The 15,201-nt window shown below is 37.1% G+C and overlaps 1 protein-coding gene across 1 annotated transcript; it reads left to right on the forward strand.

The window, feature by feature from the left end:
- Window positions 1-205: 205 nt before the first annotated feature.
- On the forward strand, window positions 206-4,721 carry LOC129452479 (trace amine-associated receptor 5). The gene is made up of 2 exons (XM_073859520.1): window positions 206-621; window positions 2,925-4,721. The coding sequence occupies exons 1-2, from the start codon at window positions 408-410 to the stop codon at window positions 3,797-3,799; spliced, it is 1,089 nt and encodes a 362-aa protein (XP_073715621.1). The 5' UTR covers window positions 206-407; the 3' UTR covers window positions 3,800-4,721.
- Window positions 4,722-15,201: the final 10,480 nt, after the last annotated feature.

The raw sequence follows: 15,201 nt of genomic DNA on the forward strand, positions 1-15,201 counted from the left end.
GTAATTGAAGACATTTTTGACCCCCATAGAAAGCAGTACAACATATGGATATACATACATAGATGCCCATCTTGACTTAGTATATAAACACATGCATGTGCTACTTTCATGACTACGCGTCAACTTTTGAGTATTCTCGTTGCTTTAAGATTTAACCACTATATTTTACTATTTTAACAATGTCATTACACACATTTATGAGTCTTGCATCATAAACCCCCTCGTTTTTACAGACTTGGAAACGTCCTTTTCTTTGGCTTTTTACAGGTTCTCATTGACTGCAGACAACAAGATTGACGTAGCAGCCTGTAGATATCTGTCCCTGGTAGAGACATGAAGACTGTTGCCAGGCTTCACTATTGGCCGATGTTTGTGTACCGAACCAAGCAAGAGCTTCAGTTGGGTTGATGGAGATGGTTAATGAGACAGTGACTTTGACTCCAGGGATCGGAGAGACGCTGGCTCCTCTCTGCACAAACTGCTACTGTGGGCTGCTAAACCAGACTTTAACGGTTATGTTTATGGTCAGCTTGGCCTTTGCCATCGTCGTGGGAAACGTGGTCACACTTACTGTTCTCATGCAGACGCGACATTCCCGAACACCACAGGGGTACCTCAAAGGTAACAGCAACAGGTTTAATGAACAGCGATTTCAGGGTTTCCCGCAAAAAAATTTGTTAGTTAAGGTGGTAGGGTTGGGCGAGGGGCCGGGGGCGTGGCAATCAAAGGGGCGGGGCGTACGCGTTATGATAAAAATTAAAATATTTTTATTTAAAACACTCAAATAGAACTTAATTTTGAAGAAACTATGACAGAAAATGAACACATAGATTATTAATGAATTAAATGTTTTTACCTCTATCAGTAATAGCTGCGTGATGAAGTGAAACTAAAGGGTTAATAAACACAAACTAAAGCAGATGATGTAGAACATCTGGCGAATGATGATAAATAGAGCAAAAATTTTAAAAACTGATTAATTCTCACAATTAATTACATTATCTTAAAGGAGTGTAACTACTGTAGCATGTAAATAATGCATATTAATAACGTGAGCAGAACGCTCAACAATTATATCTTATCAACAGGCACGTGAAACCTAGCTAGCAGGTTGTTCAAACAACAAAATCACTGGCTAGTTATCCTCCAGACAGTGACGTTTCGGACCACGTCTTTCTCATTTCGGCCGTGTGGCGTGCATGCCCGCTCGTGGTGTGAAGAGCATCCGCGCTATTCTCCGAGATGCACTTGACGGCCTTTTTTGCAGCAAAATTTTTTTTTTGAACGACCTAGTTAAGGCGGTAGGGTTTCTCAGCTTAGGCGGGCTGCCTGAACGGAAAAGTGCTGCGGGAAACCCTGGATATAAATATGCTTATATGTATTTTCGTGGAGCTGTGTGTGTAAATGCTACTTCTCCTGCGGCACATATTGAGTGTCTGCACAAGAGCGCCCTCTGGCTTTTGTATGTGGCGGCATTTTACTGTAATTCATTGAGAAGCATAGCGAACATAATTGCACGATTAATCGTCCCAGCCCTAAAAATCATAATTGGCTTTGTTCTGGAGGGGCCCCCCAGGCCCCCAAAACGTTGCCTATGTTTACGTATGCAAGGAACACCTAGATAACGTTATTAAATTTGTGAAAATAAGTAGTAGCCGACTGTGCTACAATTCAATGCACTCAATTTATTTTTACATTTCCAAATCAACTCTGATGTTATCCTCTCCTTTAATAAATAAAAATACAGTGAAATACAGTTATGTTTCAATGAAAATGATTTTGTAATAGAAGTCCAAGTAAGAGAAGTGTTAAGTTTGAACAGTAAAATGTATCATTTAATTTGATAGCTTATCAAAAATTATTACAGGACTATTAAATGCAACCTCTATGTAACATTCTTTGTGTTTACGAAGAAGATAAATGAAACGAAAATGTAAAATTTTTGGCATTTTGATTGTTCATTTACAGTACAATGACGTTATGGGGTCCTTAAACCACAAACTTTTGAAAAAGAGTTTCAAAGTGCATGTTTTTGAAAACAACACTTTGACGTCTATGTGTAAAAAAGTAAGAAAATCTTGTTATAAAGTTGACGTCATATGACGCGAGTATAACTAAAACAACAATGGCAGCCTGCAGGAATGTGTTTATGTTGCGCAAGATACTGAGTTAATACAAAACTACTTAATCCTGCTAAGTCTTGTAGAAGAATTCGTTTGTGAGCAGGCATGTGTTTCTTTATAAAGTAACATCGCCATCTACTGGCATGGCCTGCATAAGGGGTGATTCACATACCCCGTCTTTTGCGCACTCAAGTTTGTTATTTCAAATGTAGCTTATAATGGAAGTGACGCAGTCGTGCACGCGTTGCAACGCTCTAATTTTTTTCCCAGGTGCGTCCAGACCAGATTGAGTTAAAAACATTTCAACTATTCAGAATGCCGCAAGCACACCGCAGGTCATGTGACAACAACCTACGCGCCTAGCGTTTTCCACACGTTTTTAGGCGAGACATGTGAACGGACCCTAATATAGCGTTTTAAGGCGTTTACACAGATCCATGTGAACGTGGATCTTTTGGACAACGCTGTCATGTGTACATAGAAATTTAAACAAACGCAACAGTAAAACGTTCTGGTTTTTACTACATCTTTGTCATGTGCATGTATCCTTAGTCTGTTAAAACTGTGTTGCCCTAGGCAGTAGCTTTCCCTTGAAACATGCAAGGATAGAATCCTACAGTCATGTAGTTCTGTTTACATGGTGCAAATGTAGTTTTACCTCAAAAGAGACAATTAAGACCACTTTACAGATTGAAAGAGACTTAGATCTCACAAGATACAGATATAAAACATATTCTGTTGGAGGAAATAGTGGTGAGTGTTGAAATACTGAAGCGGTAATATTGTATGTTTGTCCTACAGTGTCCCTGGCCATCGCAGATATGATGGTTGGAGTTTTGGTGGTGCCATTTTCCGTATACACAGAGATCTCCCTCATGGTAACCAGAGCTCCACCAATGTGGTACCAGGATGTCTCCAAGGCGTCTTTGGGTGATGTATCAGGGCCTTGGCAACCCTGCATGCTGATCGGCCCACTTTTTGCTGGCTGCACTTTTGTATCCATCATCACCATTTTTTTGATGTCAGTAGAGCGTAGTGTGGCGATCCTGCGTCCATTGCATAAAGACGCACTCGTGACACACCGTCGCACCCTCTTCCTGACCCTTGTATCTTGGGCTGGTGGATTTTTACTGGCCGTTGCACCGCTCGTTTTGAGCAACAGCATCACACTGGAGTACAACGAATGCAGTCGCATGTGTAACTACGCACCTATACTTACTGACCTTCAGCTGCCTCCAGATGCCAACATTCTGCTGCTCTTTCCAGCATTTGACTTCACTTTACTTGGTGGCACGCTGGCCATCAACATCTTGTCCTTCTCCAGTATCCGCCGTTACTCCCGTAAACGCAAGCTCCTCTCTGAGGGAGGACTCGGGGCCGACTCGGGAACCGGCGGGTATCCGCACAGACCATCATTTTCCGACATCAAAGCAGCTAAGACCATCGGAATCCTCACGTTTGCATTCACGGCCTCCTTTTCTCCTATCGCTGTGTTTGTGCTGGGGAACGTGGTGGGATACACCTGGTGCAAGTTTTCTTTTTTCGCATTTTGGATTCTGACGGCCAGCAGCTGTTGCAATGTCATCATTTACAGCGTGCGTGACCAGCGTTTTAGGAAAGGACTGAATTTGCTCTTTCAGCGAGAAAGATCACAAGCTCACACAGATAAATACTGAGATTATTAGAGAAGCGTAAATCTGCTATGATCTTTCTTTAACTTCTGCCTCAAGAGATTAATGGTTTGTTTTTTTAAGGATCTTTTTGATAACGGGTTCAGGTACAATAATAGGCACCTTTTCCAGGGTTTCTGGCATTTGTTGCTTAGTTTTATGGAGGATTGTACTTTATATGTAATTATATTTTTTCATTTTTATTATTTATTAAATATAGCGTGTCATATTAATAAATAACAGATACCACTTATCATCCTAATGTACGTCTTCATTGTAAGTATTGGGGGAAATAAGGAAAGCATGCCACAATAAAGGTTTAATTTAAAGTTTTCCAAACCTGCAAAGTTTGTGTGACATCAAAGGTTATAAATGTTGTGTATCAAATATTTTATTTGTGTAATTCAATAAATTTATTTTTTAAATGCATCAAGTTATAGTGCATTATTTATACAGTACTACATTAAATACAGTAATACAATAAAAAAGGATATGTTTACAGTAAGGTTGTATTGCGAATGATTGCAGACATGTAGTGTTTCTTTATAAAGTAACATTGCCACCTACTGGCATGGGCTGCATGATACAGCATTTTAAGGCATTTTCACAGATCCATATAAATGCAGATCTTCTGGATAACGTTGTTATGTGTATGTGAACATTTCAACAAATGCAAAAGAAAAACATTAATGGTTTTACTACATTGCTTATATATAAATACATTGGGTAATATAATATATAAAATGATTAGGGCTGTTAATTTAACACGTTAAGTTATGGGGGGAAAAACGGGTTAAAAGTTTTAATGCACTCGATCAAGCCAGTGCTGCATCGTCCCAAAATTTTATTATTTCACATGCTTTAAAGCCTTGCCAATTAAAATATTTAAAGGAACAGTATGTAGGATTGTGGCCAAAACTGGTATTGCAATCACAAACCTTGTGGCTAAAACTGGAACTGCAATCACACAACTAGTGGCCAATACGCAAAATGACAACATAAACATCAGTTGAGGGCTGCAACTCCACTTTTTAAATGACAATATCCTTGCCAGGCCACTGATGTCAGTGATATAAGTATTTGAAATAAAAATTAATTCTTAATGTCTAGTGACATATCAGGGCCATTTTTTGATTAATTGATATAAATTTCTTACATACTGTTCCTTTAAATTGGCCATTATATTTTTATATACAGTACTAACTTTATACATTAAATACAGTAATACAATTAAAAAATATATATATTAAGTTATTTGACTTTAATGTTATTTTGACTTTAATGTTATTTTTAAGTCTTAAATATTTTGGTTACACTTTACAATAAGGTTGTATTTGTTAGTAAATGCTTTAGCTAACATGAACTAACAATGAAATGAGCATTTATTCATCTTTGTTCATTTTAGTTAATTCCAATATAATTGTTCCTGTTGTGCATCATTGTGCATTTACTAATGTTACAAGTCACAACTTTTGATTTTATAAATGTATTAGTAAATGCTGTATAATATATTGTTCATTGTAAGTTTAATGCCGGAGTGCCGTTAGACTGTGGTTGTGCATTCAAAATAATTCAAAGGACCAGAGTCAATTATTCTGCTTATACCACGGTTACCTCAGACATTGCTCTGGTGGTTATTTTAAGACATTTGACATGTCAGTTGTGCTTTTATTGAAATATAATGCATACCCATGGAACACTTCTCAACCAATCAGAATAAATCATTCAACTTCCCTGTGGTATAACATGCTATAATTTATACTCTTATAACACTATGACGTTCATGATAAGTGCTGTACATTATTGATGGGATGAAGACTTCAGAATTTTTAATAAAAACATTTTGAAGCAGATTTCTGAAATGTGTTCATTGAGTGGTGATAATTGTAGGTGACAGGTCTGAAAGTCTCTCAGTCTTCTACTTTAATATTCAGTGTTTCAGCAGCAGGATCTCACGCTGACTGTCTCCGGTTGTAACTTCCCCTCATGTTAACACTAAAGAAAATGTCTTTAAGAGCACAACATTAGGGCCTTGATTCCAAAAGCAGGAACTTAATCCACGTCTTGCATGTTGGAATTGGCAAAAAATGATCTTCCCTGATGTTAGTGTCTTTAATCAGAAGCAATGTCTGCCTAATAATATGAAAATGTGCAAGTTGACCTCCAGTGTTTAAAGGTTTCTGAAGCATGCGCATGTGCCAAACAAGCCTGTTCTCATGAGAATTAGTACGAATTGGCCAATTCGTATGAATTATTAACATACGAACATAGATTAACATAAAAAAGCAATAACGAAATCCCGTTCCTAATGCCAGCGTCGAAGGGGCAAATGCAAATCGTACAAAACTGTACAAATGTTGTCATACAAATTATTACAAATTAGCCCCCTTGTAAAATGAGATAGCATTGGCCATACTTATGATATACGTGTTGTTTTATTATTTGACATGGGGTTAAGGAACAGTAAAGTGTGTTAACTGAGAGAGAGAAAGGGGAGGATGTGAAAACTTTATTTTCTTTCAGACATGTAGTCTATTTTAAAAATTTAACCAAAACATGAGTGAATTATGAATCAGGTTCTGTTTACTTGTGTCATTCTGGTCACATGGTGTCCCTGGAGTTTTGTACAGCAGATAGGGGCATTCGTGTGTGTGTGTTTACTCATGACCAACTATAAATATGGAAATCAGTTCTTTAAAGGGACTGCCGTTGGCAAGGAGACGGTGAAGGACTGAAAAATCGTGTTCTTTTCTTGTTTTACCTGTTTTGGCCTAGATTACATGGATATATATATTAAGTCAAAACAATTATGTACAAATAGCTTGTGGCCTTGAATGTATGTTTAGGCGACAGCAGTGATGTCCTGAAATTGCTCATAGGTTTAGGCATCCAATCATATGTGTGCACTTTTAAAATAAACAGGTGCTTTGGTAAAGATTCTTTGTGCTGATAATGACACAAATCATGTTAAGTTATTATTTTTGGACGAAGGGAGACCTGAAAACTGATTTGGGTGTTTTTGGGGTGAATTAATTCTTTAAAGGCACATCTGCGTGATTTTTATTAGAATATCTTATAAAGAGAATGTCCTTTGACAGAACAGATACCGCTCTTATCTTCAACTCTTACAATAGACACATGATTATTTTTAGACACAGACAATCAAAACAATCTATGAAGTCAATCAAATTTTAAAGAAAAAAACCTGTTGGAAACACCTTCAGTTACAGGCGATCTTTTACACTTTAAAAAGTGAAAGCTGAATCTACTTAAAAATTACTTTAATTGGTAACACCTAAAATATTTAAAGGGGACATTTTACAAGACTTTAAAAAAATGTAAAAAAAAATCTTTGGTGTCCCCAGAGTACATATGTGAAGCTCAAAATATCATATAAATAATTTGTTATAGCATTGTGCTATAGCACAGTACTTTTTTGCGATAATCTAAAAGTCTATGGAAAAAAAGAATGGGCTTTTTTGCATAGAACCAGCCTGCGTCCGAAAGCTGTAAAATACTTCCTTCGGAGGCAAGGCAGGAAGGCATCAAGGCTCGTCCGAATCCAATGTTTGGTTTACTTCCTGTCTCCTGAGATACCGTCATCATCTTGTCCCACAATTCTATGCATTGGCGTGCACGGGGAATGTGATTGGTTGAGCCTGGTCGAGTTCGAAAAAATAAAATGGCGGCCAAGAAAGCGGCTGGAGCACAAATTTAATGTAAATAAAGTTTTATTTTAACTTTTTACACCATTTAATTGCATTCTAGTGAGAAATTAGTGTTGCAGTTTCAAATATGCAGTTAGTTATCACAAAGGCGCTTTCTGTTTATATTTCAAACAAAATTTTATTGCCCCGCCTATAAAGTCTGTCCGAATGCGTTTCCCAGAGCTGCCTCCATGTCGCCAAAGTCATTGCATAGGAAAATAATAGAAAAATCATTCTAATATACACTCGTATCATAATGCTAAACAACCAGAAACACCTGATCCTAGTTTTTATCTCCATAACAAAATCTGAGATGACCAGACATGGACTAATTTTTTTATGAATTATTAATATATTGCTGTCTGTGATTCCATAAGCCTGGAGATCATCTTGACAACACAAAAGTCATGGGTTCGATAAGGGAATGCACATACGAATAAAATGTAGGCCTATTTGTCACTTTGGATGAAAATGTCTGCCAAATACATCAATGTTATTTTAGTTGGATAAAAGTTCTTTCATATGGCTTTACATCTGCCGTTTCTGTCATATACATTTAGCCCTTCTGTGATAATTTGTAAATTACCCAAGAGTAAAATATCCTCAGGTAAGTACCGGTGAGTACATGATGTTTTAAGAACACATGTGATTGCTATGTAAACTCATGTGAAGTTTTGCTGCCCCCTGTAGTTCATGAGTAGACTTAGGCTGTAATCGAAGTCATGCAGTTTTCCTTGATTTTGGGTTCTAAACTGGATTCATCTCTTTCAAGTTCACTATACCGTTATTTACATATTTACTAAACAGTATGGAATAGTGCAGTAAGGAAGAAAGGATTTATCAGTTCATCCATCCTTGTTCATATATCTTGACTAAAGAAATGAGGTCGACAACTCTCAGTAAATTATTTGATGGGGTCACTGTTGTCAGAAACCTCGGACATGTCTCTCAGATCTGTATGTAGGATCAGGACTTTCTGTCATGTAGTCTAAGCAGTCCTCACTCCCTGCACTCCACACATTTCACTCATGAGAGTGCAGATCTGCCTGCTGCCCCCGGCAAAAAAAACAAACGGATGAATAACTCAAACCAGGTACCACGACACGCGAGTTTCTAATATTCCCCGAAGTACAGTTTAACTTTGACAGGATGGTATCATGTCAGGTCATGTGCTGTTTATTGTAGTATACTGAGTCTATGCATGGCTATTATTGAATCAAATGTATATTTACATTTTTGCTTTTAGCAGATGCTTTTATCCAAAGCGACTTACGTGCATACAAGATATACTTTTTCAGTATATGTGTTACCTGGGTTCAATTTTTTTGTGCTGTCAATGCAGTGCTCTACCATTGAGCTATATTTTAAAGATGCCAAAGAATGCATAGAAATAATCTGTTAAATTGTTCTCTGATATCTACATAGAAGGTTGTTGCTTTATTAAGTGCAAAATTATACAGAGACAGTTTTACATGTCCATTTACAACCCTAGGATTTGCCTTCAGAATGAAATGGTCTATTATTACCTTATTTGAAATGGTGCATTTCGACTGTAACATCACAGTTGTTATGTTGGGATTGGTCTGTTTTCCAGGGGTCTTTTGCATGCACGAGGTCTACATAAGAATGAGGAAACAATGGTTTTAGGCTCACGATGTGCCATTACCATGTACAGAACTCTTATTATTAATCTATGCCTAAGTAAGTACAGTTTTACATTCTTAAACTTACCTTATTTTGATATACATATTAAAAGCAGGATTTTTAGTGTAGTTCCTACATTTACCAGCAGAGGCTGAATGAGCCTGTATTTTATTTCTATCTTTACAAATAACAGTTTGCTCTTTTAGATGTTTCTGGTGACATTACCATTTTTGACCACATAGTATAAAGTAAATTTTCTTTCACAGTCTATTAGTATTGAAACATGTTTACTCCTATCAGGCTTAAAAGTTTAACTGCATGCATCACCAAAATACTGAATAAAAGACTTACAGTAAATAAAATGTGTGGGGTGTCGCAATATTTGTCATCAGACATTTTTGCATTGATTTAAACACTGACACATATAAATGTGGCACATCATTATACATTACCAAAGCTGATGTGAAACTTCATGGGTTATTGGTTTAGTTTTGTATATTTTGGAAAGTACACACTTAATGGGTAAAGGCTGGGGTAAATGGTTTCTAGGAATTCTATAAGTAAGCTTTTCAAATGAAATAATGAAGTATGCATCATTTACACTGACTTGTGTGACAGAAACGTATTCACTAAAAATCCAGTATAAGACTCATTGAATCAAGGTGCTGATACAGCCTAGTGTTGTTTATGGGCATCAGTAAACAAAGCATTTTTAATTATATATATAGTTTATAATTTAAATGTGCAATTTGTAAGATATTTGCAGTAAAATCTCCAAAAACCACTAGGCCAGTGTTATATATTTTGTCCAGCTGATTACTATCAATATCTGTAATGTTTTCAACTACTAGTAAATCGTGAGAAAATTTCCATTCAAAACATTGTTACGGGGCAGTGCAGTCTCCTGTCAGTGACGTTAATATCCATGTGACCCTTTGTCACCGCCTTTACTGACGTAAACCACATGACAACAGTGGTCGAGTTCGAAAAAATAAAATGGCGGCCAAGGAAGCGTCTGGAGCACAAATTTAGTGTAAATAAACGTATATTTTCACTTTTTACACATTTTAATTGCATTTCTAGCGAGAAATTGTATTGTAGTTTTCAAATGTGTGATTAGTTATCACAAAGGCGCTCTCGGTTTATATTTCAAACACGCTGCCTTTGAAGTGCGTCGGAAAGCCTTTCTCTGAGCGGCCTTCAGGCCTCCGAGGCCGAAGTCATTTCCTCATGAGGCAGCGAGGCAAGTCCTCACAGTCCTCACTGCCTTGAGTTTTCAGACGCAGCCAGTGTCGTGGACAAATGCGGAACTATGCGATAGCGCCTGTCGGGCTACGCGGCGTGCTTGTTTATTAACTTATGGATAACTCTTTACCGTCTGCCGCTGGTTGTGTCAGCTCCTGTAAGCGTACGGGCCAACCAAACGACCCAAGAAGAGTTTGGAACAAAACGAGAGAAAGAATGAGGATCAATTTGTTGTTGCATAATCTGGATGGAGAGAGCTTCACGACAACATTTAACTAGACCGAGATTCTGATCCTGCTTGTGTTTTACGCGATGGGTGAGTTGTTTAGATTCGTAACCCTTCAAAAAACGTATGCTATTATATTGATCACAACATTAGTGTGTAGATTGTAATAAGCGCGTCTTCCCGCGGACGATATGCACATCAAGAGGTATTGTACAGCAATATAAATGGTCATTTTAAGACACTTCACAATAAGATTTGTACTGTCAATACATTATGTGAAAAATCATTGTAGATTGTAAGTTGAAAACTTAATTCTGTGCTGTGTTTACCATCGAATTTGGACTAATACTGTAATATATATGACTAACAATTTCATTTTGAACATCACATATAAACTTACATAATGAAATAAACGATGTCAACAAACGCAACATTTATAAGACTTGATTACCTTATCCATCAACGTGATTTCTCGTTCTCGTCAATACAAATCCCATAATTCCACGCAACTTCAGAGCGTCAGTAAACAACATCATTGTTATTGTTTGATCTGGCGCCATCTAGCGGCGCATAAATACAAATTGTATCTTTAACTTCTCCTGTAATGTAAAAATAGGCAGCATTTCTGTCAAACCAATATATATATTTTATGCTACTTTAATAAAAAAAAAGTTAAACAGTTGCAACTTGTTTTTATGAGTTATGTCAACTTTTCACAAGCCAAAACTTAAAAGAATAGTTTAAATTGACTTGCAAAACCAAGTTGTTTTAACTTCATGCTGCATTTTTTTTACAGTGTGGGATCCCAGGAATTTTATGCAGCATGTTTTGTTTGCAAGTTTTGCATATTTTGTGTGTGAGCGAGACATCTCAGACTAAATAAAAGACGATAAAACCAAGCACTAATGTATATTCAAATAGCTCTCTTTCACTCTCAGTTCTTATGGACTGAAGATGAAAAGAAGGTGAAGATTTTTGCTTGGGTTTTATGCTTCTCAGATTTTCCACATCCAAACAGACCACAATAATCTTATAGCAGACTTATAGTCTCTTAGTAACCGCTGAGCAATATATAATAAGATTATACTCTTTATTCACTGGGTTTTTAAGGAAATATATTAGGGCATCATTGAACATCAACTTGATCTTGAACCTTCAAATGAAACAATGAACAATTAAATATTTTTTTCTGTAAAATCGCTGTCAAACAATGTGCATTAAGAAAAGCACTAAATAAATAATACTGAACTGAAAATGTGTTTTAAATTAAAGGATTGCTCCACGTTCATAAAAAAATTCTAATAATTTACTCACCCCCATGTCATCAAAGATCTTTAGGTCAAAATGATTTTTTTTAAGGAAAACCATCTTCATCGTCATTTTTGTAAAAAAAATGATTTTTGTTTGGAAAAAGTTGGATATCATGCATTTTCTTTTTGACTAATGTATTCATCCATTTGTAAAAGGTATCAAAGACACTCAAGTCAAAATATTGAAATAAGCCAATAAGGAACATCCAGGCCTCTCAGGTAAACACGGCATCTTAAGAAACCACCTATTCAAAGAAAGATTAAAGTGTATTACATCATGGAAATCATGTCTTCATTTTCATGAGGTACTGGAAAATGTGATTTGCAGAGACCAGTGGTCTCCAACATAGTGCCCCAGGTTGCCCGCACGGGGTCTGTGAGTTGCCCGCCAAAGCACATTCTATTGATAGCCTCAATATTTTTTATTACATTCTTTATATCAAAACATTTTAAAAACAATTATAGAATATATCAAAAATAAAATAAAAATTTTGAGACTATATAAAAAATAGCCCTCCAGATTTAATTTATCCATTGTGTTAGCCCTTACTTACAAAAAAAAGGCGTAGACCATATATTGAAGCTGCGGCTTGTATTTGCAAGACATGATTTTATGGTTTATGATATAAAAATGTTTTTGTCCCTTCACTCCCCCCATCCTATTCTGGACCTCCTTTCCTAGAAAGTACTTGTGTTACATAACAAGCCAATGACACTATAATGCTTTTCCTAAATATGAAGTGACATGAAGAGTGAGAATCGGCACAAAGCCTTACTAACTTCAGCAAATAGTGAATTTAAATGCATAGTTCACCCAATAACATTTGTGCAATTTATGCATTAAGCAGACAAAGACTTTATCATTAGTTACTCACATTCATGTCGATTAAAAGTTAGATTTTTTACAAAGTGCGTTTTTTTCTGATGATTATCGCCACTTTTTCGTTTTTGGGTGAACTATTCCTTTAGATTTTTTAGGTACAGTAAATTACTGTTAATACTAATGGGGAGAGCTATAATTAGAAAAGACATTTTAAATATATACGTTTTCACCTCTAGTGATCGCTATTTCAGAAAAACAAAGGCAAAGCTTAATGCCATTATGATGGAGAGCGGAACGAGAAATGTTGTTTTCATCATCCAGAGATGTATGGAAATCGCTAATCATGTTCACGGATGAGGTAATGAATGAATGTTTTATTACCTGTATGTCTGATCACATTATTTTTATGCCATCGTAATAAATTGGCTGCAAGGCACAAGAGCTGTGTGTTAGATGCTTACGCATTTGTCCATTCGTCAATTTCTACAACCGTAAACTGAGGATAAGTCACTAAAAGGGCGACAATTACAAGGGAGACAACGGACGAGCCATTATTTTAAACAGGAATTTCTCCAGATTTACAAATCCTTGGGAACTTTTAGTATTAATGCAAGTACACGACTGCATGAAATATATAATACTGTGCAAGTAGTTTTTGGATATTTTATTACAAAAATCGTACATACTGTGGCTTTCTGGGATGGTCCTCAAATGGTTTAAATTATACCTAAAAGGGAGAGGTTACTATGTGGACATAGATAACCATAAATCTGAGTGGACATCCATGACATGTGGAGTCCCACAGGGTTCAATTCTTGCACCACTTCTGTTTAGTTTGCATACCTGTATGCTCCCACTTGGTCAAATAATGAAAAATAATCAAATTGCTTACCACAGCTATGCAGATGACACCAAGATATACTTAGCCCAGTCACCCAATGACTACAGCCCCATTGACTCTCTGGGCCCTATTTTAACAATCTGAAACGCAAGTGCGAAGCGCAGAGCGCAAGTGACTTTGTGGGCGGATCTTGGGCGCTGTTGCTATCTTCACGGCGGGAGAAATAAGTCTTGCGCCGGGCGCAAATCAATAAGGGGTTGGTCTGAAGTAGGTTCATTATTCATAGGTGTGGTTTGGGCGTAACGTCAAATAAACCAATCAGAACGCTATCCAACATTCCCTTTAAATGCAAGGGCGCAAGTTCCATGGCGGGTTGCTATTATTATGACGGATTTACCAGGCGCACGCCAGGAGCGGTTCACAGCCGAGGAGACCCACGTTCTTGTAAGAGCAGTCAAAGACAGAGAAGTTGTTTTGTATGAGGATGGGAGAAACCCACCCGAATCAGCGTCGTGGTTAAACAGGCGTGAGAGGAAATAGCCGCAATTGTCTCATCAGCTGCGCCAAGCACTACAATGATGTCAGGAGACGGGGGGATCCCAAGCTTGCCAGCATAAATCGGGCATGCCGGGCACACAGGAGGACATCGCTGCGTCCACCCTCACTGAAGGGGTTTGGGGGCTTTGAAATCGGACACAAGAAACGCAAGCAAGGTCCAACCCCAAAGTACACTTACAAATCAAGTTCATATACATAAAGGTTTCTTATGAAAACATTTTAATTATTATTACATAAAATAAACGTAATACAGCCACACAACAAACTTATGAAAATATTTTAATAGTTATTTGCATGAGAATTGTTTAACGCTGCCACACAAAATAAATAAAAACTATCACCACAATGCTCACCACTATGATTTCCCTTATCTCATGTATTAATATTTTTTATTGTAACAATTTATGATGATTTCCCTTATCTTATATTTTTTTATTGTAACAATTTATGATTTGCAAAAATAACTGTTGCATCTGTGTAGATTAGATAAGCAATGCGCGTTGTGCACGCTATACATTATGGTCAAGCATGCGCCCTTAAAATAGCATAATGAACCACGCGCAACGCGCCACTGACTTTAGACTAGTTTTTTTTGGTTAGTAGCGCAATTGTTTTTTGAAACTGCAAAATAGCATAAGAGATGGTTTGCGCCGGAGCACGCCTCCTTTTTTGCGCTGAACCGCCCAGGGAGCGCAAGTTAATTCCCTAGTTTGCCGACATGCGTCTGTTGAGGGAAAAACCCGCTATGCGCCAGTGCAAAATGATACATGCGTCACTGACAAAGTCAATTGCGCTGGGTGCAAGATAGGGCTCCATATGTAAATGCATTGATGAAATTAACAGTTGGATGCGTCAAAACTTCCTCCAGTTAAATAAAGACAAAACTGAAGTCATCGTATTTGGAAATAAAGATAAAACTCGCAAGGTTAACACATACCTTGACTCTAGGGGTCTAAAGACACAAAATAAATTTTAGAGTCTGACCTTCATTTCAGTAGTCACGATAAGCAAATCAGCTTACTACCATCTCAGAAATATTGCCAGAATTAGTTGT

The sequence above is a fragment of the Misgurnus anguillicaudatus genome, chromosome 21 (genome assembly GCF_027580225.2).
Source record: "Misgurnus anguillicaudatus chromosome 21, ASM2758022v2, whole genome shotgun sequence".
Lineage (NCBI taxonomy): Eukaryota > Metazoa > Chordata > Actinopteri > Cypriniformes > Cobitidae > Misgurnus > Misgurnus anguillicaudatus.